Source organism: Mobula hypostoma, chromosome 1, assembly GCF_963921235.1.
Source record: "Mobula hypostoma chromosome 1, sMobHyp1.1, whole genome shotgun sequence".
Classification (NCBI taxonomy): Eukaryota; Metazoa; Chordata; class Chondrichthyes; order Myliobatiformes; family Myliobatidae; genus Mobula; species Mobula hypostoma.
This window is the reverse complement of record NC_086097.1, coordinates 243,207,183-243,231,166: the sequence shown is the minus strand read 5'-3', so window position 1 is coordinate 243,231,166 and position 23,984 is coordinate 243,207,183. Positions and strand designations below refer to the sequence as shown.

General features: G+C 46.0%; 1 protein-coding gene and 1 long non-coding RNA gene across 4 annotated transcripts in view; one reads left to right on the top strand and one right to left on the bottom strand.

The window, feature by feature from the left end:
• Positions 1–21,214, bottom strand: part of LOC134343562 (uncharacterized) — a 32,421-nt gene extending 11,207 nt beyond the window's left edge. For both annotated transcript variants that reach the window (XR_010017265.1, XR_010017266.1), the window contains exon 1: positions 20,726–21,214. This is a non-coding gene — a long non-coding RNA (uncharacterized LOC134343562). The remainder of the gene's footprint in view (positions 1–20,725) is intronic.
• LOC134343545 (tumor necrosis factor receptor superfamily member 11B-like) overlaps positions 20,164–23,984 on the top strand; it is a 36,841-nt gene continuing 33,020 nt past the window's right edge. Inside the window, exon 1 of one of the 2 annotated variants that reach the window (XM_063042289.1) lies at positions 20,164–20,341. In XM_063042289.1, coding sequence (XP_062898359.1) covers positions 20,327–20,341 — 15 coding nt within the window. In that variant the 5' untranslated portion in view covers positions 20,164–20,326. Of the gene's footprint in view, positions 20,342–21,362; positions 21,484–23,984 lie in introns of those variants that run through there. The other variant, XM_063042294.1, reaches the window with a different exon arrangement.

The following is a 23,984-nucleotide window of genomic DNA, read 5'->3' as shown; positions in this document are numbered from 1 at the left end:
GACATGTGGTCAATGTTTAGAGATCTCTTGCAGGATATTAGGGATAAATTTGTCCCGGTGAGGTAGATAAAGAATGGTAGGGTGAAGGAACCATGGGTGACAAGTGAGGTGGAAAATCTAGTCAGGTGGAAGAAGGCAGCATACATGAGGTTTAGGAAGCAAGGATCAGATGGGTCTATTGAGGAATACAAGGTAGTAAGAAAGGAGCTTAAGAAGAGGCTGATGAGAACAAGAGGGGGCATGAGAAAGCTTTGGTGAGTAGGGTAAAGGAAAACTCCAAGGCATTCTTCAATTATGTGAAGAACAAAAGGATGACAGGAGTGAAGGTAGGACCGATTAGAGATAAAGGTGGGAAGATGTGCCTGGAGGCTGTGGAAGTGAGCGAGGTCATCAATGAATACTTCTCTTCAGTATTCACCAATGAGAGGGAACTTGATGATGGTGAGGACAATATGAGTGAGGTTGATGTTCTGGAGCATGTTGATATTAAGGGAGAGGAGGTGTTGGAGTTTTTGAAATACATTAGGACGGATAAGTCCCCGGGGCCTGATGGGATATTCCCCGGGCTGTTCCACGAGGTGAGGGAAGAGATTGCTGAACCTCTGGCTAGGATCTTTATGTCCTCGTTGTCTACGGGAATGGTACAGGAGGATTGGAGGGAGGCGAATGTTGTCCCCTTGTTCAAACAAGGCAGTAGGGATAGTCCGGGTAATTATAGCCCAGTAAGCCTTACGTCTGTAGTGGGAAAGCTGTTGGAAAAGATTCTTAGAGATAGGATCTATAGAAGTTTAGAGAATCATGGTCTGATCAGAGACAGTCAGCATGGCTTTGTGAAGGGCAGATCATGTCTAACAAGCCTGATAGAGTTCTTTGAGGAGGTGACCAGGCATGTAGATGAGGGTAGTGCAGTGGATGTGATCTATGTGGATTTTAGTAAGGCATTTGACAAGGTTCCACATGGTAGGCTGATTCAGAAAGTCAGAAGGCATGGGATCCAGGGAAGTTTGGCAAGGTGGATTCAGAATTGGCTTGCCTGCAGAAGGCAGAGGGTCATGGTGGAGGGAGTACATTCAGATTGGAGGGTTGTGACTAGTGGTGTCCCACAAAGATCAGTTCTGGGACCTCTATTTCTCGTGATTTTTATTAACGACCTGGATGTGGGTGTAGAAGGGTGGGTTGGCAAGTTTGCAGTTGACACAAAGGTTGGTGGTGTTGTGGATAGGGTAGAAGATTGTCGAAGGTTGCAGAGTGACATTGATAGGATGCAGAAGTGGGCTGAGAAGTGGCAGATGGAGATCAACCCGGAGAAATGTGAGGTGATACACTTTGGAAGGACAAACTCCAAGGCAGAGTACAAAGTAAATGGCAGGATACTTGGTAGTGTGGAGGAGCAGAGTTGATCTGGGGGTACATGTCCACAGATCCCTACAAGTTGCCTCACAGGTAGATAGGGTAGTTAAGAAAGCTTATGGTGTGTTAGCTTTCATAAGTCGAGGGATAGAGTTTAAGAGTCGTGAGGTAATGATGCAGCTCTATAAAACTCTGGTTAGGCCACACTTGGAGTACTGTGTCCACTTCTGGTCACCTCACTATAGGAAGGATGTGGAAGCATTGGAAGGTTTTCAGAGGAGATTTACCAGGATGTTGCCTGGTTTAGAGAGTATGCATTATGATCAGAGATTAAGGGAGCTAGGGCTTTACTCTTTGGAGAGGAGGATGATGAGAGGAGACATGATAGAGGTGTACAAGATATTAAGAGGAATAGATAGAGTGAACAGCCAGCGCCTCTTCCACAGGGCACCACTGCTCAATACAAGAGAACATGGCTTTAAGGTAAGGGGTGAGAAGTTCAAGGGGGATTTTAGAGGAAGGTTTTTCCACTCAGAGAGTGGTTGGTGCATGGAATTCACTGCCTGCGTCAGTGGTGGAGGCAGATACACTAGTGAAATTTAAGAGACTACTGGACAGGTATATGGAGGAATTTAAGATGGGCGGTTATATGGGAGGCAGGGTTTAAGGGTCAACTCAATGAAGGGCCTTACTGTGCTGTACCATTCTATGTTCTTTGTAAAATTAACATTTTGCACTGAAGACATTTGTTAGTTCTGATGAAGGGTTTTGACCTGAAACATTAACCCTTCGTGATCTGTTAAATATTTCCAATTCCCCTTTCTTCCATGAATGGCATAATCTCTACCTACTTTTAGTTTGTTCAGGGTTCATTTGATGATATTTTAAATAGTTCAGTACTTTTAACTTTTGGATCATAGGACATAGAACATAAAACATTACAACACATATGAAATACTGGAGAAACTCAGCAGGCTAGGCAGTGTCTATGGAAATAAATAAACAGTCTGGACTGAGACCCTTCATCAGGACTGGAAAAGAAGGGGGACAAAGCCAGAATTAGAGAGTGGTGGGGGGAGATGTATGGGTTGTGTCTTAATTGGGTCTTAACCTGAGAAGTCGATTGTTTATTCCTGTTTATTGCTACCTGACCAGCTGAATTCCTCCAGTATTTTGTGTGTGTGTGTGTGTGTGTGTGTGTGTGTGTGTGTGTGTGTGTGCGTGCGTGCCTGAAGAAAAATATTTCTGTGGTGCCTCTGATCAATTGTTTTTGAATTTATTTTGAAATGTTGCTTCAACAAAGCTGATGTGATAATGGAAACTACTCACCGATAACTATTGAGACTTGTTGTGTGTGAAGGCTCAATAAATTCAAAAGATGGTCATTAATCTGGGTGTCTCATAGTCCTACTTTTTTTTAAATTTTGTCTGTGTGGTGCAATTTAATTCTTTGCTCTGTCTGGATTCGTACCCAATCATTGGTTTGCCCTTCATGTTACCACAATCTTCTACTTGTAAACCTGTTGGCTCATTATCAGCTCTATCATACTGATTGTATTGCTAAATAAATAATTAAACATACTTCTTGGAAATGGAGGTGATCAAAAATCCTTGAGAGACTAAGAAAACAAAAGATATTAGTATAAGTGAAACTTATTATGTTGGAGAAGTGATCTGAAAGTCAACAAACACAGCCTCTTTCAACATGCATCTGAATAAAAGAAATCTGTGCAAGGGCCATAAGCTTGTTTATTAGCTTGTCAGATTATTAGTTTCCTTCATAGAAACAGGAGGAAAAGTTTTTAATACAGTGAGGCCCTGGGGTCTGCGATTTCCTGCCAGGGTCAGTGACTGTAGCATTCACAATGAATCTGGTTATGTATCAGAAAGAAAAGAAATTGCAGAGATGAGTGAGGAGAAGGTATGGGAGTGAGTCTACTTGGATATGTTATATAAAGGTGTTACATATTTTTGATACAGGAGCAGGAATGTGATGATGAAGTTGTATAAGACATTGGTGAAGCCTAGTTTGGAGTATTGTGTACAGTTTTGGTCACCTATTTGTATGAAAAATGTAAATTAAGTTGACAGAGTACAGACAACACTTACAAGAATGCTGCCAGGTCTGGGGGGACCTGAGTTGTCAGGAAAGATTGAATTGGTTAGGACTTCACTCCTTGGAAGATAGAAGATTGAGAGGAGATTTGATAGAGGAATACAAAATTCTGAGGGGTGTAGATAGGATAAATGCAAGCAGGCCTTTTCCACTGAGGTTGGGTGGGACTACAACCAGAGGTCATCGCTTAAGGGTGAAAGGTGACAAGTTTAAGGGGAACATGAGGGGAAACTTCACTCGGAGGGTCATGAGAGTGTGGAACAAGCTGCCAGCACAGGTGGTCCATGTCAGCTCGGGTTCAACTTTTAAAAGAAGTTTGGATAAGTACATGGATAGTGGGATATGGAGAGCTATGGTCCTGTTGCAGGGCGATGGGAGTAGGAAGTTTAAATATTCCCAGCATGGACTAGATGGACTGAAGGGCCTGTTTCTGTTCTGTACTTCTTTATGATTCTATAACTCTCTAATTTACAATAACCAAGAAAACCTACCAACCTGTACATTTTTGGTGTGTAGGAGGAAAATACAGTACCTGGAAGAAACCCACGCAGTCATGAGGAGAACGTACACACCCCATGCAAGCAATGGTGGGAATTGAACCCCCGTCACCTGTACTGTAAAGCATTGTGTTCACCACTACACCACATGCCTCCTGTAGGCTCATCTCCACTGTATTCAAAATGAACTCAGAGTGCTTTCAGCATCATCATCAGCCTCATCATAAATTACATCCAAGCTTCTGGTCTGTGCATATGCCAATAATAACCACCTCACAATGGAACACTGCCATTGGTGAAGCCTCACCTCTTCGATTTACATACATGGAAACCCTCGCCCAAACCACCAGCGTGCAATCAGATTCCAGATCTCAACTGTCCAAGCTGTTCAGGAAGTAAATCTGTAAACACGAGGAATTCTGCAGATGCTGGAAATTCAAGCAACACATCAAATTTGCTGGTGAACACAGCAGGCCAGGCAGCATCTCTAGGAAGAGGTACAGTTGACGTTTTGAGGGTCCTGACGAAGGGTCTCGGCCCAAAACATCAACTGTACTTCTTCCTAAAGATGCTGCCTGGCCTGCTGCATTCACCAGCAAATCTGATGTGTGTTGCAGGAAGTAAATCCCTTGGATTTATTATTTCGGAGAATCTGTCCTGGACCCAACACATAAGTGCAATTACGAAGAAAGCATGGCGGTTTCTCTACTTCCTTAGGGGTTTGCAGAGATATGGCAAGAGATCGAAAACTTTGACAAATTTCTACAGGTATGTAGTGTAGAATATATTGACTGACTGCGTGACAGCCTAGTATGGAAACACCAACGCCCTTGAACAGGAAATCCTACAAAAAGTAGTAGATACGGCCCAGTCCATCATGGGTAAAGCCCTCCTAACCATTCAGCACATCTACATGACGTGCAGCATCCATCATCAGGGACCCCCATCACCCAGGCCACGCTCTCTTCTCACTGCTGTCATCAGGATGAAGGTACAGGAGCCTCAGGACCCACCCCACCAGGTTCCAGAACAGTTATTAACCTTCAGCCATCAGGCTTTTGAACCAGAGGGGATAACTACACTCAACTTCTCTTGTCTCATCACCAAAATGTTCCAAGAACCTAAGGATTTTCACAGATCTTCATCTTGATATTTATTGCTTATTTATTTCTTTTTGTATTTGCACAGCTTGTTCTATTCTGCACTTTGCTTGAATGCCTAATCTGTAGCGTCTCTCAGTAGTTATTATTCTATAGATTTATTAAGTAGGTTCACAAGAAAATGATTCTCAGGGTTTATATGGTGACAAATACATATATACTTTGATAACAAATTTACTTTGAATTTTGAACTTTGATAATTTAAAGAGGAACAGCTTCACATTTTTGTTTTACTGATGGAATAAACGAGGTATCAAATTGAAGGTAATAACCGATTATATCAGTCTGAGATATTTCTCCCTCGAAGCCTTGATATCCAGGAGACACTTTGGACACAGTCATTAAGGCAGCTAAAAGCCTTGGATAATGTAAAACTAAGAGTTCTGTAAAGACTTTGCACATTCTCCCCATGACCAGGGGCATTTCTGTCATAAGGTGGTGGCTGGGAACGGACCCAAGTGCAAGACACAGACACTGAAGTATTAGGGACAGGACTAGGATACAGGCTGAGGGCAAGGACCTGGACACGAAAACCAGGAACCCGGAACAGGACTGGACAAGAGAGCTAAGAGCCAGGGCTTGGACTCCGAGCCACAGACTGGACAAGGACCCAGTACCTGGGTCTTGCCTCTGGCTTGGACCCCAGAACTAGGCAAGGAAGAGGCTTAGCAGGCAGGCAGGATGAGGCTGGAGTCTTCAGGCTTGAGGCTAGAGGTAAGGCTTGGCAGGAGGCAGGAGGCTGGAGTCTTCAGGCTCGAGGTGAGGCAGGCTCCTCCTGGGCAGGGCACGGTACTCCTGGGCAGGGCGCGGATCACCACCCGACGGAGGCTTGGGACAGGAAGGGACAGAACCAACCACAGGTAATGGTAATACGGCCTGGCTTACCCGTCAGAGGCAAGGGACAGGAAGGGACTGAACCAACTGTAGGTAACGGCAATACAGCTTGGCTTACCCGACGGAGGCAAGGGACAGGAAGGGAGCTAGGTACAGGGTGGCTCCAGGACAAGACTGCAGGCGAGACAAGGCAAGAGTTACCGGCAAGACAAGGCAAGGCTTCTGGCAAAGCAAGGTGAGACGAGAACTTCAGGCAAGGCGAGAGTTACTGGCAAGACAAGGCAGGGCTTCAGGCGAGGAAACAGAAGGCAGGGGAAGGGAAACAAGGAGTAAGGACAAGAACAATCCAGCAGCCACGCCCTGGTCTCTGAAGGTATTTATGCAGCCAGCCCCAACGAGCATCAGCTGGCTCAATTAGAGCTCAACAAGAACAGATACAGGGTAGACAGGAAAACCTGGAGCAAGGGTCAATGGACCGGACTGTGAACCGGAATACAGTCTTCACGGACCGGACCATGACAGTACCCCCCCTCTACGGGAGTCTCCTGGCGACCAAACAGGGTATCCAGACAATGGGTGGTAGGGTATTTAACAGAAAGGAACCCTGGGTGGCAAGAGGAAAACGACAGTGTCTGTGTCACTGGGTCCACGGTTGCTGGATTGTTCTGTCATACGGAGGTGGCTAGGAACGGACCCAAGTGCAAGACACAGACACTAAAGTACTAGGGACAGGACTAGGATACAGGCTGAGGGCAAGGACATGGAGACAAAAACTGGGAACCCAGAACAGGACTGGACAAGAGAGCTAGGAGCCAGGGCTTGGACTCTGAGCCACAGACTGGACAAGGACCCAGTACCTGGGTCTTGCCTCTGGCTCGGACCCCAGAACTAGGCAAGGACGAGGCTTGGCAGGCAGGCAGGACGAGGCTGGAGTCTTCAGGCTTGAGGCGAGAGGCGAGGCCCGAGGCTAGGCAGAAGGCTGGAGTCTTCAGGCCCGAGGCTAGGCAGAAGGCTGGAGTCTTCAGGCCCGAGGCTAGGCAGAAGGCTGGAGTCTTCAGGCCCGAGGCTAGGCAGAAGGCTGGAGTCTTCAGGCCCGAGGCTAGGCAGGCTCCTCCTGGGCAGGGCGCAGTTCACCTAGGCAGGGTGCGGATCACCAGCCGACGGAGACATGGGACAGGAAGGGACAGAACCAACCACAGGTAACGGCAAGACGGCCTGGCTTACCCGACGGGGGGCAAGGGTTAGGAAGGGACAGAACCAACCATAGGTAACAGCAATACAGCTTGGCTTACCCGACGGAGGCAAGGGACAGGAAGGGAGCTAGGTACAGGGTGGCTCCAGGATAAGACTGTAGGTGAGACAAGGCGAGAGTTACCGGCAAGACAAGGCAAGGCTTCTGGCAAAGCAAGGCGAGACGAGAACTTCAGGCGAGGCGAGAGTTACCAGCCAAGACAAGGCAGGGCTTCAGGCGAGGAAACAGAAGACAGGGGAAGGGAAACAAAGGGTAAGAACAAGAACAATCCAGCAGCCACACCCTGCTCTCTGAAGGTATTTATGCAGCCAGCCCCAACGAGCATCAGCTGGCTCAATTAGAGCTCAACAAGAACAGAAACAGGGTAGACAGGAAAGCCTGGAGCAAGGGTCGATGGACCGGATCATGAACCGGAATACGGACTTCATGGACCGGACCATGACAGTTTCCTCTGGGTGCTCCGGTTTCCTCTTACCTTCCAAAGAGGTTTGAATTAGGGTGAGTCAATAATGACCATGTTTTGTTGTTGCTGGAAGCATGTTGCCACAATCCTCACTGATTTGATTGATGAGCACCACAGGAGGGTAGCAGTTAGCACTATTGCAGCTAATATTGATAGCTTACAGCTTGGGAAATTCCAGAGTTCGGTGTTCACTTCTAGTGGTTCTGTAAGGAATTTTCATGTTCTCCCCATGGAATTCATTTTTTTTCCTCCAAATGCGGTGGTTACCTTCTACAGTCCAAAAACATACCAGGTAGGTTAATCAGTCATTGTAAATTGTAGGGTTAATTGGGTTTGTCAGTGGATACCGAGAAAGTGTTGCTCGAGGGGCAGGAGCAACTTACTCTGTGGTATTGCTAATGAAATAAATAAAACTTCTCAGTAACAGAGTGATCAACAAGCCTTGAGAGATTGGGAAAATGAAAGAGATTAGTATAAGCGAAACAGACAGTGTTGAAGAAGTGATCTGGAAGCCAACAAACACAGCCTCTTTCAACATGCATCTGAATAAAAGAAATCTGTCCAAGGCCAATCAGCTTGTTTATCAGCTTGTCAGATCATTAGTTTCCTTCATAGAAACAGGAGGAAAAGTTTTTAATACAGTGAGGCCCTGGGGTCTGCGATTTCCTGCCAGGGTCAGTGACTGTAGCATTCACAATGAATCTGGTTATGTATCAGAAAGAAAAGAAATTGCAGAGATGAGTGAGGAGAAGGTATGGGAGTGAGTCTACTTGGATATGTTATATAAAGGTGTTATATATTTTTGATACAGGAGCAGGAATGTGATGATGAAGTTGTATAAGACATTGGTGAAGCCTAGTTTGGAGTATTGTGTACAGTTTTGGTCACCTATTTGTATGAAAAATGTAAATTAAGTTGACTGGCTGCATCACTGCCTGGTATAGGAACTGTACCTCCCTTAATCGCAGGACTCTGCAGAGAGTGGTGCAGACTAGCCAAGCGCATCTATCGATGTGAACTTCCCACTATTCAGGATATTTACAGAGACAGGTGTGTTAAAAAGGCCCGAAGGATCATTGGGGACCCCAGTCACCCCAACCATAATCTATTCCAGCTGCTACCATCCGGGAAACGATACTGCAGCATAAAAGCCAGGATTAACAGGCCCCAGGACAGCTTCTTCCACCAGGCTATCAGACTGATTAATTCACAGATACAATTGTATTTCTATGCTATATGACTGTCCTGTTGTACATGCAAATTACAAATTACTATAAATTGCACATTCAATAGAGACGTAGCATAAAGATTTTTACTGCTCGTGTATGTGAAGGATATAAGAAATAAAATCAGTTCTATTCAGTTCATTCAATTCCATCATCCAGGCCATGCTCTCTTTTCACTGCTGCTATTGGGAAGGAGGTACGGGATCCTTAGGTCCCTCACTACCTCGTTCAGGAACAGATATTACCCCTCAGCCATCAGGCTCCTGAACCAGCGTGGATAAAGTCACTCAACTCAACTCTGAACTGATTCCACAACCTACAAGCTCAGTTTCAAAGACTCTACAACTCACATTCTCAGAATTTGCCTTTGTTTGTCTTCCGTTGTTTGTCAGTCTTTGTTTATGCATAGCTTTTCATAAATTCCACTGTATTTCTTTATTTTCTGTAAATGGCTGCAAGGAATTGAATCCCGGGTTGTAAATGGTGACATGTACATACTTTCATAATAAATTTTCTTTGAACTTTGATCCAACCACATAAAGTTGAATGGTTTCTTCCTGTCATGTGATGTGCTGCTTAGCAACAGCGCTCTTGACTCCAAATCACAAATCTGTGGCTTCAAGTCCAATTGAGAAGTAAATCCTTAGAATAACATTCCATGCAATGCTCAGGGGCAACAATACAGTCAGAGGACACATTTTACAAACAAGCTGTTAAAGTAGGGTCCCATCTGCCTACCCACACCAATGAGAAACGTCCTGTGGCAGCCTTGTTATAGGAGCAAGTAAGCTGCCAAGTTCAAAGTTCAAAGTAAATTGATTATCAAGGTACACATGTGTCACCATATACAACTCGGAGATTCATTTTCTTGCAGGCATACTCAATAAATCCAAAGAATAATAACCATAACAGAATCACTGAAAGACCGCCCCAACACAAGCGTTCAACCAGTGTGCGAAAGACAACAAACTGTTCAAATATGAAAAGAAAGAAATAATCATAAAAATAAATAAGCAGTGCATGTTGAGAACATGAGATGAGATGAACGTGAGTCCATAGGTTGTGGGAACAGTTCAGTGGCAGTGTGAGTGAAGCTATCCCACCTGGTTCAAAGATCGTAACTGTTCCTGAACGTGGTGATGTGACCCTGAGGTTCCTGTACCTTCTTCCTGATGACAGCAGCAAGAAGAGAGCATGGGCTGGGTGATGGTGGTCCCTGACGATGGATGCCACTTTCCCGCTGTGATGTTTCGCGTAGATGTGCACAGTGGTGGGGTGGGCTTTATTCTCGATAGATTGGGCTGTATCCACTACTTTTTGTAGGATTTTCCATTCAGGGGCATTGGTGTTCCACACCAGACTGATATACCTTCCATGACACACCGATAGAAGTTTCTCAAAGTTTTAGATATCGTGCAGAATCTACGCAAACTCCTATGGAAGTAGACGCGTTACCATGTTTCCTTTGTAATTGTCTCCCCCCACATTCAAGCCCAAGAATTTAGTTTAAATCTCATCTGTTTGCATTTTGGATCCATGACTTTTCATCAAAAGCACATGAGATTCTGCAGGTGCTGGAAATTCAGAGTAACACACACAAAATGCTGGAGGAACTCAGCATGTCGGATATGCAGGGGAATAAACAGTCGACGTTTCAGGCCAAGAGTCTTCATTAGGACTGGAAACGAAGACACCAGAATAAGAAGGTGGTGGGAAGGGGAAGGGGAAGGGGAAGGGGAAGGGGAAGGGGAAGGGGTTCAAGCTAGCAAGTGGTAGGTGAATCCAGGTGAAAAGGAATTTGGGTGGGTGGGTTGGGGAGGTATGAGATGAGAAGCTAGGAAGTGATAGGTAGAAGAGGTAAAGGGCTGAAGAAGAGGGAATGTGATATGAGATGACAGTAGACCATTGGAGAAAGGGGGAGAGGAGGGGCATCAGAGGGAGCTAAAAGTCTCCATGCCCCCATTCTAACAACTTCCTTGACAGGACACCATCAAGAGTGCCCTGTCTGGTTGCATTTTGTGAGGTACGGAACTTCAAGGCATCGCAAGATCCTCCAGAGGACAGTAAATACAAACAAGAGAATTATCAGGGTCTCCTTCCCCTGCTCATTTACCAGGAGCATTGCAGACGAAGGGCCTGAACTATTGCTGAGGATCCCTACTGCCCATCTCCAATCTCTTTGACCAACTACCATCAGGAAGGAGGTTCAGAAGCATCAGGACTAGGACTGCCAGACTGGGTAACAGCTCCTTCCCTCAGGCTGTGAGATGAAGGAATACTCTGCCACGGCTGGCCAAAGTCAAAGTCAGTATGGTTTCTGTGAAGGGAAATCTGTCTGACAAATCTGTTAGAGTTCTTCGAGGAAGTAACAAGCAGGGTGGACAAAAGAGAGGCAGGGGATGTCACTTACTTGGAATTTCAGAAGGCATTTGATAAGGTGCCACACATGAGGCTGCTTAACAAGATAAAATCCTATGGCGTTACAGGAAAGATACTGGCACGGATAGAGGAATCATTGACAGGCAGGAGGGTTGAGTGGGAATAAAAGGGACCTTTTATGGTTGGCTGCCAGTGACTAGTGATGTTCCTCAGGGGTCAGTATTGGGACCACTACTTTTTACATTGTTTGTCAATGATTTAGATAATGGAATTGATGGCTTTGTGGCAGAGTTTGCAGATGATATGAAGATAGATGGAGGGGTAGGTAGTGATGAGGAAGCAATGCCATTGCATCAGGACTTAGACAAATTGGAGGAATGGGCAAAAAAAGGACAGATGGAATACAGTGTTGGGAAATGTATGATAATGCATTTTGATAAAAGGAACAGTAGTGCAGACTATTATCTAAATGGGGAGAAGGTTCAAACATCAGAGGTGCAGAGGGACTTAGGAGTCCTCGTGCAAGACTCCCAGAAGATTAATTTACAGGTTGAGTCTGTGGTAAAGAAGGTAAATGGAATGTTGGCATTTATTTCAAGGGGAATAGAATATAAAAGTAAGGAGTTAACGCTGAGGCTTTATAAGACACTGGTCAAGCCACACGGTGTATTGTCATCAGTTTTGGGTCCCATATCTCAGAAAGGAAACGCTGTCATTGGAGAGAGTCCAGAGGAGGTTCACGAGGATGATTCCAAGAATGAAGGGGTTAACATCTGAGTAGCTTTTGGCAGATTTGGACATGTACTCACTGGAATTTAGAAGAATTCAGGGGGAATCTCTTTGAAACCTATCAAATGTTGAAAGGACTAGATAAGGTGGATGTGGAGAGGATATTTCCTATGCCAGGTGTCTATAGAACTAGAGAGCACAGCCTCAATATTGAGAGGCAACCTTTTAGAATAGAGGAAGGGAGAATTTTTTTTTAGCCAGAGAGTAGTGAATCCGTAGAATGCTCTGCCGCAGACTGCATTGGAAGCGAAGTCCATGGGTATATTTAAAGCAGAAGTTGATAGTTTCCTGATTGGTCAGGGCATCAAAGGATATGGTGAGAAGGCAAGTGTATGGGGTTGAGTGGGATCTGAATCAGCCCTGATGGAATGGCGGAGCAGACTTCATAGGCTGAATGGCCTAATTCTGCTCCTTTGTCCTAAGGTCTTATGCTCTTGTGCTCTTGGACAGCGAGCTGTTTAGTGTTTACCCAAGCCGCGTGCAAGATGCACTTAACCAATTTATAATATAACATTTTGGTTTTCGTGCTGTGTCTGATATATGGTGTATGGGAGCACAATGTTCCAGAGGAACGTTGTTTTGTTTGGTTGTGTCTATCTACCGTCAGGTGATATTAAATTAGAACTTGAACTCCACGTCAGGACCATAACCCTGCATACCTCTCCCATCAATATACCTAACCAATCCCCTCTTAAATGTTGTGATGCAAATGTTGCATAGGTGAAGTAAGGTGAGGATTCACCAGGTTAATTATCGGGATGGCAGTATTTCCTACTGTAATGAAAAATGATTTTAAGTTTCATGACGTCTTCTTTCCTTATTCAGTTCGTGGTATCTTCATATGCATCCACAAACAAATGAGGCACCTCATACATATTCAACCACAGGAAAACACTTCATTAGAACGAGCACAAATGCAGTACAGAAAACAAAACAAACATCTACAGAAGTAGCAATACAGAAATCAAAATGGTACTTCTCACTCAGTAGACTAGCCAATTTCTTCGTTGCCAGAGAGCCACAGATCAGACAAATCTTACACACAGCTTGATTTCTCTCTCCCTCTCTCTCTCTTCCCCCCACCCCCTCTCCCCCTCCCTCTCTTGATATACTGTTCTCTATCTTAGCACCAGCTGTGGTCCAACCTGAGATAAAACTCTCTTCCCACGAAGCACAAAGAAATTGCCACTGTTTTATACCTTTTAAGATTCCTTTGAAGCATAGCACAATTATCACCTCAGCACTTCTTTATCCCTCGGTGGAACCAGTTTATTAAGTACAGCTTTTAGGCCAGACACAATAACATGAGAACAGGGATGACAGGTTTTTAAGGAGGAAAGCATTGTTCATTATCTAATCTTGAGGGAGTGCAGTGGTGTAAATCTCCAAACTATCAGAACATTCCAAGATGACTTCATTTCATCTTAGAATTTCCATTTTATTTGGCAAGGAAGAATCACAATTAACTCTTTCCTTACACCTACCTCCTCCAAGAGGACCACAACCTTGTCATAGGGTTTGGAGGCTTGCGTGCCTCAATGACCCGGAGAGCTACGTTGGCTGGAGTCAGGGCTTCATGCTCTTGGCAGGGTCACCCATGCCAAACAGGTCAAAGGATAGAGGCCAGACTCAGAGTGGTCCACCGGACCTCCAGTCAGGGGTTCAGCTCAGGGCTAACAGCCCTCACAGGTAAAACAACATTGTTATGGAAACAACACTGAAGAATCCTTCCACATCTGAGTGCGATGGTTTTCCTGAGTCTCCACCTGGGACTTCCAAGACTGACAGTTCATTTCTATCACTGACTGAAAGGAGTTTGTACATTTATTTATTGAGCCACAGCGCAGAATAGGCCTTTCTACCCAGCAATTCCGCCAGTTTAATCTGAGCCTAATCACTGACCGATCAGCCTGCGAACCAGTACGTCTCTTGACTGTGGGAGGAAATTAGAGTACCCGGAGGGAACCCACACAGTTCACACGGACAACATATAAACCCCTCACGGGCAGTGGCAGGTATTGAACCCCGGTCGCCTGAACTGGAAAGCATTGTACTGACTACTACATTACCGTGCCATCCCAAAACCCCGCGGGTTTCTTCCGGGTGCTCCGGTTCCCTCCCACATTCCAACGGCTAGCAGGTTAATTGGTCACATGGGTGTAACTGGGTGGCGCGGGCTCGTAGGACTTGAAAGGGTTCCGTGCTGTACTTCTAAACAAAATTCTAAAAAATAAAAATAAACATTCTCATCAATTCCTTTCATTCTGTCCCTCACCCACGCATTAGAGGCAGTTGACGGTGGAAAATTAGTAACCCCTGTGGAAGTAAAACTACGAAAACTGAAGCACTCACCAGAAGAACTGCAAGACACACTGGCACCACTAGAGGGCAGGGTTGAACCTAGGTCCTTGACAATGCAATGGTCTTACCAGCTGCACCTCTGAAACCCAACAGACATAATCAGACAGCACATAACTGACTGGATATGGGAGGGGAGGGGTGGCATTAGACTGGTCTGGGAATGAAGATTGTTGGTCTCAGGGGACATAATTTTAAGGTGATTGGAGGAAATTATAGGGGAGATGGTCAGAGGCTGATTTTTTTTTACACAGAGAGTGGTATTGAGAGAGATGTGGAACCAGATGTAGTGGTTGAAGCAGATACTATTGGCTTTAAGGAATGCAACAGTAAGTTATGAAAGCCTTAAGTATGAATGTAGGAATGAGAGATTGCACAGTTTATTCTTGCAAATATCTTTTTAATAGGAATAAAGTTTATTTTGATAATAAAGGATATAATTAGGGACATTTAAGAGACATGTATGATAGAAAAAGGGAGGGCTATGAGGGAGGGAAAGGTTAGAATGATCTTGGAGAAGGTTAAATGGTCAGCACAACATCATGGGCTGTAGGGCCTGTACTTTATTCAATGGTCTATGATAAGGGTCAAGACACTTAGGACAGAGCTGAACAGCTTCTTCACACAAAGTCATAGAAAAGTACAGCACAGAAACAGGCCCTTCAGCCCATCTATTCCATTTAAACTGTGCCTGACACTGGGACCATCATCCTCCATACCCCTCCCATCCATATTCGTATCCAAACCCACCTTAAACATTGAAATCAAGCTCACTTGAACCAGCTTGTGCAGGCAGCTGGTTTCAGACTCGCATGAACCTCTGAGTGAAGAAGTTTCCCCTCTTGTTTCCCTTAAACTTTTCACCTTTCACCCTTAACCCATGACCTCTGGTTGTCATCCCATCCAACCTCAGTGGAAAAAGCCTGCAAAGGGTGGTGAACCTGAAGATATTTCTGCGATAGAAGGCAGAAGAAGACATAAATATACTTCCTAAATATATTTAAGGAGTAGATAGATAGATTTCCAGACACAAAAGCATCAAGGGGTGTTGGGTAGAACGGAAGCATGGTATTGGGACAGATCGTAACAGGTGATATGTGGTATGTTTGTCTTGTTTTCTCAGAACTCCTGTGACCCTGGTTTGATACATTCTGAGGGGGTGCTTGAGGGGACTTAGTCTGTTCTCACTGTGACTATGGGGGCTGCTTTTGGCTGCTTCTATTTCCTGCCATTAATTGACTGCTGGAAATTATCCCGAGAGTGGATGGGTAAGACCATAAGACCATTTCCCTCTCAGCCCCAAATTTCTGCCTTCTCCCTGTTTCCCTTCATACCCCGACCAATCAAGTATCCATCAGCCTTGGTGTTAAATATACCCAATGACTTTGCCTCCACAGCTGCCTGTGGTAACGAATTCCACAGATTCACCACCCTCTGGCTAAAGAAGCTCCTCTTCATCTCTCTTCTAAAAGGAAGCCCCTCTATTTTGAAGTTATGTTCTCTGGTCTTAGACTCTCCCACCATAGGAAACATCCTCTTTATTGAGGCCTTTCAACATTTGATAGGTTCTAATGAGGTCATCTCTCATTCTTCTGAATTCCGGTGAGTAGAGGTCCTGAGTCATTAAACACTCCTCATATGATAAGCCTTTCAATCCTGGAATAATTTTTGTAAACCTCCTTTGGACCCTCTCCAATGTCAGTACATTCTTTCTCGTAATTCTCCAAGTGAGGATAGTGAGAACACTGATGTACCTGAAAGAGAATGGTTATTTAGGAGAACAGGCCCTTCCCACCCAACAAGACTGTGCATGCCTTTGTAACCAATTACCCTACCTCTTTGGAATTTGGGAGGAAACCAGAGTACCCGGAGGAAACCAATGTGGCCATGGGGAGATTACAAAAATTCTTTACAGACAGTGGCAGAATTTAACCCCAACCGGTGATCACTGGTCCTGTCAGAGCACTGCACTACCTTGTCACCTGTGAGCTACCTTCAGTGACTGGGCTGGGCTTGCTCATGGTAGGATGGTTTATAACAATTAACAATTACAGCACGGAAACAGGCCATCTCTGCCCTTCTAGTCCATACCAAGCTTTGTTTATAAGCTCTGTTAATAATTAGAGTCCTTTCATCTGCTTTTGATTCATCAAATTCTTACCAAAACTAAGATGATCTAAGTTGACTGAGTAGGGAAGTATAATTGATATTGATACTGGGTTGTGGGGCGGAGTCATAAGTGTCTACCGAGGGAGGTATAAGGCACTCCTTCCCTCCACTACCTTAGGGTTTACCCTTTGGCAAGGTGTATCACCTGCTTAGCCCCTCCCCAACCCCCAATCAGGATCACGTGAAGTCTATGAGCACCCGGTGCATATCACAAGTCCTGGTTATGTGACCACTGACGTCAGGCAGGCAGCCTCTAAAGAGAATTGATAATGGCTGGGGTCACCCACCTTGTAAAAACAGTGTCCAGATGAAGGCAATGGCAAACCACTTCTGTAGAAACATTTGCCGAGAACAATCACAGTCATGGAAAGATCATGATCGCACACGTCATACAACGTGGCACATAAAGATGATGATGATCATTGTTTTTAATTATTGCCACAGGTACTAATATACAGGGAAAACCTTTTGTTAATTACATCCTACCTTGAGATTTATTTTCTTTCAGATATTTAGAAGAAAATAAAGAAATAGGATAGAAATTATGAAAACTACATAGAAACAGAGTCTGACAAACCCAGTATGCAAAAGAAGGCAAAATATACAAATAAAAAATAAATGATACTGAGTGCATGAGTTTTAGAGTCCTTGAGAACGAGTCCATAGTTTGTAGAATCAGTTCAGAGTTGAGGTGACAGAAGTTCAGCAGTTAATGGCAGTAGGGTAGTTACTGTTCCTGAACCTGGTGGGGTGGGGCCTAAGGCTCCTGCACCTCCTGCCTGATGACAGCAGTGAGAAGAGGGCATGGACTGGATGGTGGGGGTTCTTGATGGCGGATGCTGCTTTCTTGTGGCAGCGCTCCTTGTAGATGTGCTCAACGGTGGGGAGGGCTTTGCCTGCATTGGATTGGGCTGTATTCACCACCTTCAGTAAAATTTTCCATTCATGGGGATTAGTGTTTTCATACCAGGACGTGATGTGATGACTGTGCCTTATAAACGGAAGCTGGAAAACTCATTCAATGCAGGAGGAAATCAGCAGGTCAGGCAGCATCTCTGGGTGGGGGGGAAGGGGTGGGGAGGGGGAAATAGACAGTCAAGATATATTTCAGACTAGCCTGATCTGTCACATGTGTTAGGACATATCCTGGAGTTATGGTTATAGCAAATGCTAATTTTAATTTTCTATCTCTCTCTCTCTCTCTCTCTCCCTCCCTCTCTCCCTCTCCTCTCTATCCCTCTCTCTAACAAAGGAGACTAGCGAAAGGGGAGACCAAGAAACAAATCACCGTTTCACTGTGTCTGCAGCGTTGCTTTTATTCCGAGGTTCTCCAACTCAAGATTTAGCAACAAACTCTCTCTCTCTCACCATCAATAGAGAGATAGAGAGAGACAGAGAGAATGATCACCCGAGTGCAGAGACCTCCGACAGCCACTCCCATTGTCTCGATGTTCCAATCTATCGTAACGCTACAGTTGGCAACTCCAGCAAGGAATCAATTCCACAGGGGGTGCATGCCTTCCAGGCTGCTCCTGGAGATATTGACGATGGCCAGTTCCAATATTATGCACATTGAAATATAAATAAATGCAGTGAAAAGAGTCTTTTGCATCATGTAAGTGCTGAAGGCTGTCCATTGGTGTTGCCATAACTTCAGCACCAACATTTCATGCCCACAACCTACCAACTCTAACCTGTACGTGTTTGGACTGTGGGAGGAAACCAGAGCACCCAGAGGAAACCCACGCAGTCACGGGGAAAATGTACAAACTCCTTACAAACAGTGGCAGGAATTGAACCCTGACGCTGTAAAGTACTACACTAACTGCTGTGTCCCCATGCCACCCTTATCAAACTGGAATTAGCCTGTAAAGGAGGGTTAAGCACAGGAGATTCTGCAGATGCTGGAAATCCACATAAAATGCTGGAGGGACTCTGAAGGTCAGGCAGCATCCCTGGAGAGGAATAAATGGGAGGAGGGATGGGAAGAGGGGGGACTTTGGGGTTCTGATGTTACTGTCATTCATCCTTTGGGTTTCTTGTTTCATGGATGTCTGTGAAGAGTAAGAATTTCATGTTGTATACTGTATACATTCTCTGATATTAAACTGAACCATTTAAACCATTTGAACCAAACAGTCAAAATTTGAGCCGAGATCGATGCTGCCTGACCTGCTGAGCTCTTCCAGCATCTTGCTTGACGCACAGAGAAACCTGGAACATTTGGGGGAAGATGCAACAGACAGAACTGAAATCATGAGGGACACAGGGAAATTCGATAGTGAGAAGCCGTGCGCATCAGCACAGGGTCAGGTATGGGATTATTGAATGAAAGTGAAGGGTAATCAAAGTGACAGGGAGGACATACTGAGGTATAAGTAAAGACTGAATAGGTTAGGACATTCCCTGGAATGTAGAAGATTGAAAGGAGATTTGATAGAGGTATACAAAACAATGAGGGGTATAGATAGGGTAAATGCAAGCAGGCTTTTTCCACTGAGAATGAGTGGGACTACAACCAGAGGTCATGGGTTAAGGGTGAACAGTGAAAAGTTTAAGGAGAACATGAAGGAAAACTTCTTCACTCAGAGGATCCTGAGAGAGTGGAATGAGCTGCCAGCACAAAGTGGTGTGTGCGAGCCTGATTTCAACGCTTAAGAGAAATTTGAATAGGTACATCCAAAGTCTGGGTGATAGGCTTGAGTGGAGCACCAACACAGAGGCTGCGTACGAGGGCCAGAGTCACTCTACTTCCTGCAGAGTCTGAGGTCTCTTGAAGTATGCAGGCCTCCCCTTCACATGTTCTACCAGACTGTTGTCGCCAGTAAAATCTTGTAAGCAGTGGTGTGCTGGGGCAATGGCATCAACATGAGTGATGCCAACAGGCTCAATAAACTGTTGAAAAAGGCTGGGTCTGTTATAGGAGTCATACTGGACACACTGGAGGCTGTGGTAGAACAAAGGACCCTCTGGAAAATTCTGGCAATTCTGGACAGTGTTTTTCACCCTCTGCATGAACAGAGGAGCACTTCTAGTAACAGACTAGGACAACTGTGCTGCTCCAAAGAGTGCTATATGGGGTCATTCCCACCCTCAGTTCTTAGGCTCTATAATGCGCCAACATATAGCAGGGAAGGTGATGACCCCCTTCTGTTAGACTGTTTGTGGTAACTTATTTTTTATTCTTTCTAATCTCTTTTAACATTTATATCTGTGCACTTGTAATGTTATTGTCACACTGTAATTTCCTTTGAGATCAATAAAGTATCTGTCTATCTATGGATAGTAGGGATATGGAGTGCTATGTTCAAGTGCAGGTCGATGGGAGTAGGCAGTTTAAAAGGCTTGGCATGGGCTAGGTGGGCTGAAGGGCTTGTTTCTGTGCTTGTACTTTTCAATGACTCTATGACATTTTGTTTTACGAGCAGTGAGAAATGAATAGCCAAGCTGAGTGCCAAGGGTGATGTATGCATGGGTACCTGGAATGGGTGAGTGGGGATAGGGCCCACCGAGGGGAATGCCTCCGCTTGGTGTTGTCGAGACAATGGCAATCAGGGCCAAAAGCAGCTCCGAGTCATAGGTATTACGACATAGGTAGAAGAGCGCCCCCGCAAACATCGGGACTTCCCCACGGTTTGCCAGGCTTTAAACAGCGACGGGTTCCGCGGCCAAAGATGCATCGAGCGCTTGAGCCCGCCGCGTCTGGGGTCTGCCGATCACGAACACCGCCGAGATGTTGGGCAGCCAGGTGAGTGGCGAGCGGACGCGGAGGGTGCGGCGAGCCGGGAGGCGCTGAACACGGCGGCGGCTCCGCGGCGCTACACAGTCACATCAGACACTGTGCGCGGAGACTGCTGTGAACGAGCGCCAGACGCTTGCGTCAAAGACAAGGGCAATTAAAACAGAAATTGCTGTTTCTCAGCAATTAGTTCTGTTTTATCTTCCCTTCGCCACATCTTCAGGGAAGGTGTCGAGGCTCTGGAGAGGGCACTGAAGAGGTTTACCAGGAACTCGAGAAAATCTGCAAATGCGAGTCCAAAGCAATCCAAATGCAAAGCTACTTTGGATTTCCAGCATCCTCAGATTTTCGCGTCTTGCTGATACCGCTGCTACTGATGCTGCAAAAACCTACCCTGAAGAAGCTTAAATCTTCCCTTCAGCCCTGATGAAGGGTCTCGACCCGAAACGTCGGTTGTTTACTCTCTTCCGTAGATGCTACCTGGCCTGCTGAGTTCCTCCAGCATTTTGTGCGCGAGTGCCTGGATGCTGCCTGGAACAGAGGGCGTGAGCTGTAAAGAGAGGTTGGGCAGACTGGGGTTGTTTTCTCCGGAGCGGTGGAGGCTGAGGGAAGATCTCACACAGGTTTTAAAGATTAGATCGAGCAGACAGGCGGTATCCTTTACCCAGGGTTGAAAATGCCTAATACCTGAAAGCATGCGTTTAAAGTGAGAAGGGAAATTTCAAAGGAGATACGAAGGGGCAAGTTTTTTTTACACCGAGAGTGGTGCTAAAGGCAGATATATTAGAGACCTTTAAGAGGCGTTATGATAGAATGTGGGCACTGTGTAGCCAGAAGGAATTAGTTTAATTGGTTCGGTTCGGTACTGTGGACAGAAGGGTTTGTTCCTGTGCTGCACTGTTCTACGGGGTTAATCTTCCCTGCATGGCGGGGAAGCCAGCTCTCCGACAATTGTTAATAGTTGGAACGGGGGGTGGTGCCGTGAAACACATCAAAGATATAACGAGTAACGCGCACAAAATGCTGGAGGAACTCGGGCAGGATAAAGAGACACACACAAAAACGCCAGGCCGCATCTAGGGAAAACGACGTTTAGGGCCGAGATCCTTCGGCGGGAATAAAGAGAAGACGTTTCGGGGCGCGGAAAGCTGGTGAGCAGAGATCGCTCCATCCACCAGATAGATTACAGATGGGGGTTTCTGGAGTCCAGATGTCCGAAAGTCACCCACTGGTTCTGAACGCACCCCCATTGCCCACCACCTGCTTTTACTTGGTTAACGGCTGGCCAGCCCAAGGTTTGCGAATGAATGCTCGCACACGAAGGGAAAATCGCCCGTTATAGTTTGCACTCTGGATAGGAGGGGTTTAGTAATATGGTGGGTGGGAGAGGCTGCGTTTCCTTTCGCTCTTTAGAGCTGCTGTGGAGGAAATGGAACAGAGAGATTTGAAATGATGAAAGTGTAAGTGTAAACAACAGGAATTCTGCAGATGCTGGAAATTCAAGCAACATACATCAAAGTTGCTGGTGAACGCAGCAGGCCAGGCAGCATCTATAGGAAGAGGCGCAGTCGACGTTTCAGGCCGAGACCCTTCGTCAGGACTAACTGAAGGAAGAGTGAGTAAGGGATTTGAAAGCTGGAGGGGGAGGGGGAGATGCAAAATGATAGGAGAAGACAGGAGGGGGAGGGATAGAGCCGAGAGCTGGACAGGTGATAGGCAGAAGGGGATACGAGAGGATCATGGGACAGGAGGTCCGGGAAGAAAGACGGGGGGGGGGGTGACCCAGAGGATGGGCAAGAGGTATATTCAGAGGGACAGAGGGAGAAAAAGGAGAGTGAGAGAAAGAATGTGTGCATTAAAAAGAGTAACAGATGGGGTACGAGGGGGAGGTGGGGCCTAGTGGAAGTTAGAGAAGTCAATGTTCATGCCATCAGGTTGGAGGCTACCCAGACGGAATATAAGGTGTTGTTCCTCCAACCTGAGTGTGGCTTCATCTTTACAGTAGAGGAGGCCGTGGATAGACATGTCAGAATGGGAATGGGATGTGGAATTAAAATGTGTGGCCACTGGGAGATCCTGCTTTCTCTGGCGGACAGAGCGTAGATGTTCAGCAAAGCGGTCTCCCAGTCTGCGTCAGGTCTCACCAATATATAAAAGGCCACATCGGGAGCACCGGACGCAGTATATCACCCCAGTCGACTCACAGGTGAAGTGATGCCTCACCTGGAAGGACTGTTTGGGGCCCTGAATGGTGGTAAGGGAGGAAGTGTAAGGGCATGTGTAGCACTTGTTCCGCTTACACGGATAAGTGCCAGGAGGGGGATCAGTGGGGAGGGATGGGGGGGACGAATGGACAAGGGAGTTGTGTAGGGAGCGATCCCTGCGGAATGCAGAGAGAGGCGGGGAGGGAAAGATATGCTTAGTGGTGGGATCCCGTTGGAGGTGGCGGAAGTTATGGAGAATAATATGTTGGACCCGGAGGCTGGTGGGGTGGTAGGTGAGGACCAGGGGAACCCTATTCCTAGTGGGGTGGTGGGAGGATGGAGTGAGAGCAGATGTACGTGAAATGGGGGAGATGCGTTTAAGAGCAGAGTTGATAGTGGAGGAAGGGAAGCCCCTTTCTTTAAAAAATGAAGACATCTCCCTCGTCCTAGAATGAAAAGCCTCATCCTGAGAGCAGATGCGGCAGAGACGGAGGAATTGCGAGAAGGGGATGGCGTTTTTGCAAGAGACAGGGTGAGAAGAGGAATAGTCCAGATAGTTGTGAGAGTCAGTAGGCTTATAGTAGACATCAGTGGATAAGCTGTCTCCAGAGACAGAAACAGAAAGATCTAGAAAGGGGAGGGAGGTGTCAGAAATGGACCAGGTAAACTTGAGGGCAGGGTGAAAGTTGGAGGCAAAGTTAATAAAGTTAACGAGTTCTGCATGCGTGCAGGAAGCAGCGCCAATGCAGTCGTCGATGTAGCGAAGGAAAAGTGGGGGACAGATACCAGAATAGGCACGGAACATAGATTGTTCCACAAACCCAACAAAAAGGCAGGCATAGCTAGGACCCATACGGGTGCCCATAGCTACACCTTTAGTTTGGAGGAAATGGGAGGAGCAAAAGGAGAAATTATTAAGAGTAAGGACTAATTCTGCTAGACGGAGCAGAGTGGTGGTAGAGGGGAACTGATTAGGTCTGGAATCCAAAAAGAAGCGTAGAGCTTTGAGACCTTCCTGATGGGGGATGGAAGTATATAGGGACTGGACATCCAAGGTGAAAATAAAGCGGTGGGGGCCAGGGAACTTAAAATCATCGAAAAGTTTAAGAGCGTGAGAAGTGTCACGAACATAGGTCGGAAGGGATTGAACAAGGGGTGATAAAACAGTGTCGAGGTATGCAGAAACGAGTTCGGTGGGGCAGGAGCAAGCTGAGACAATAGGTCGGCCAGGACAGGCAGGTTTGTTGATCTTGGGTAGGAGGTAGAAACGGGAAGTGCGGGGTGTGGGAACTATAAGGTTGGTAGCAGTGGATGGGAGATCCCCTGAGCGGATAAAGTCGTTGATAGTGTGGGAGACAATGGCCTGGTGCTCCTTAGTGGGGTCACGATCGAGGGGTAAATAAGAGGAGGTATCCGCGAGTTGTCGCTGTGCCTCGGCAAGGTAGAGG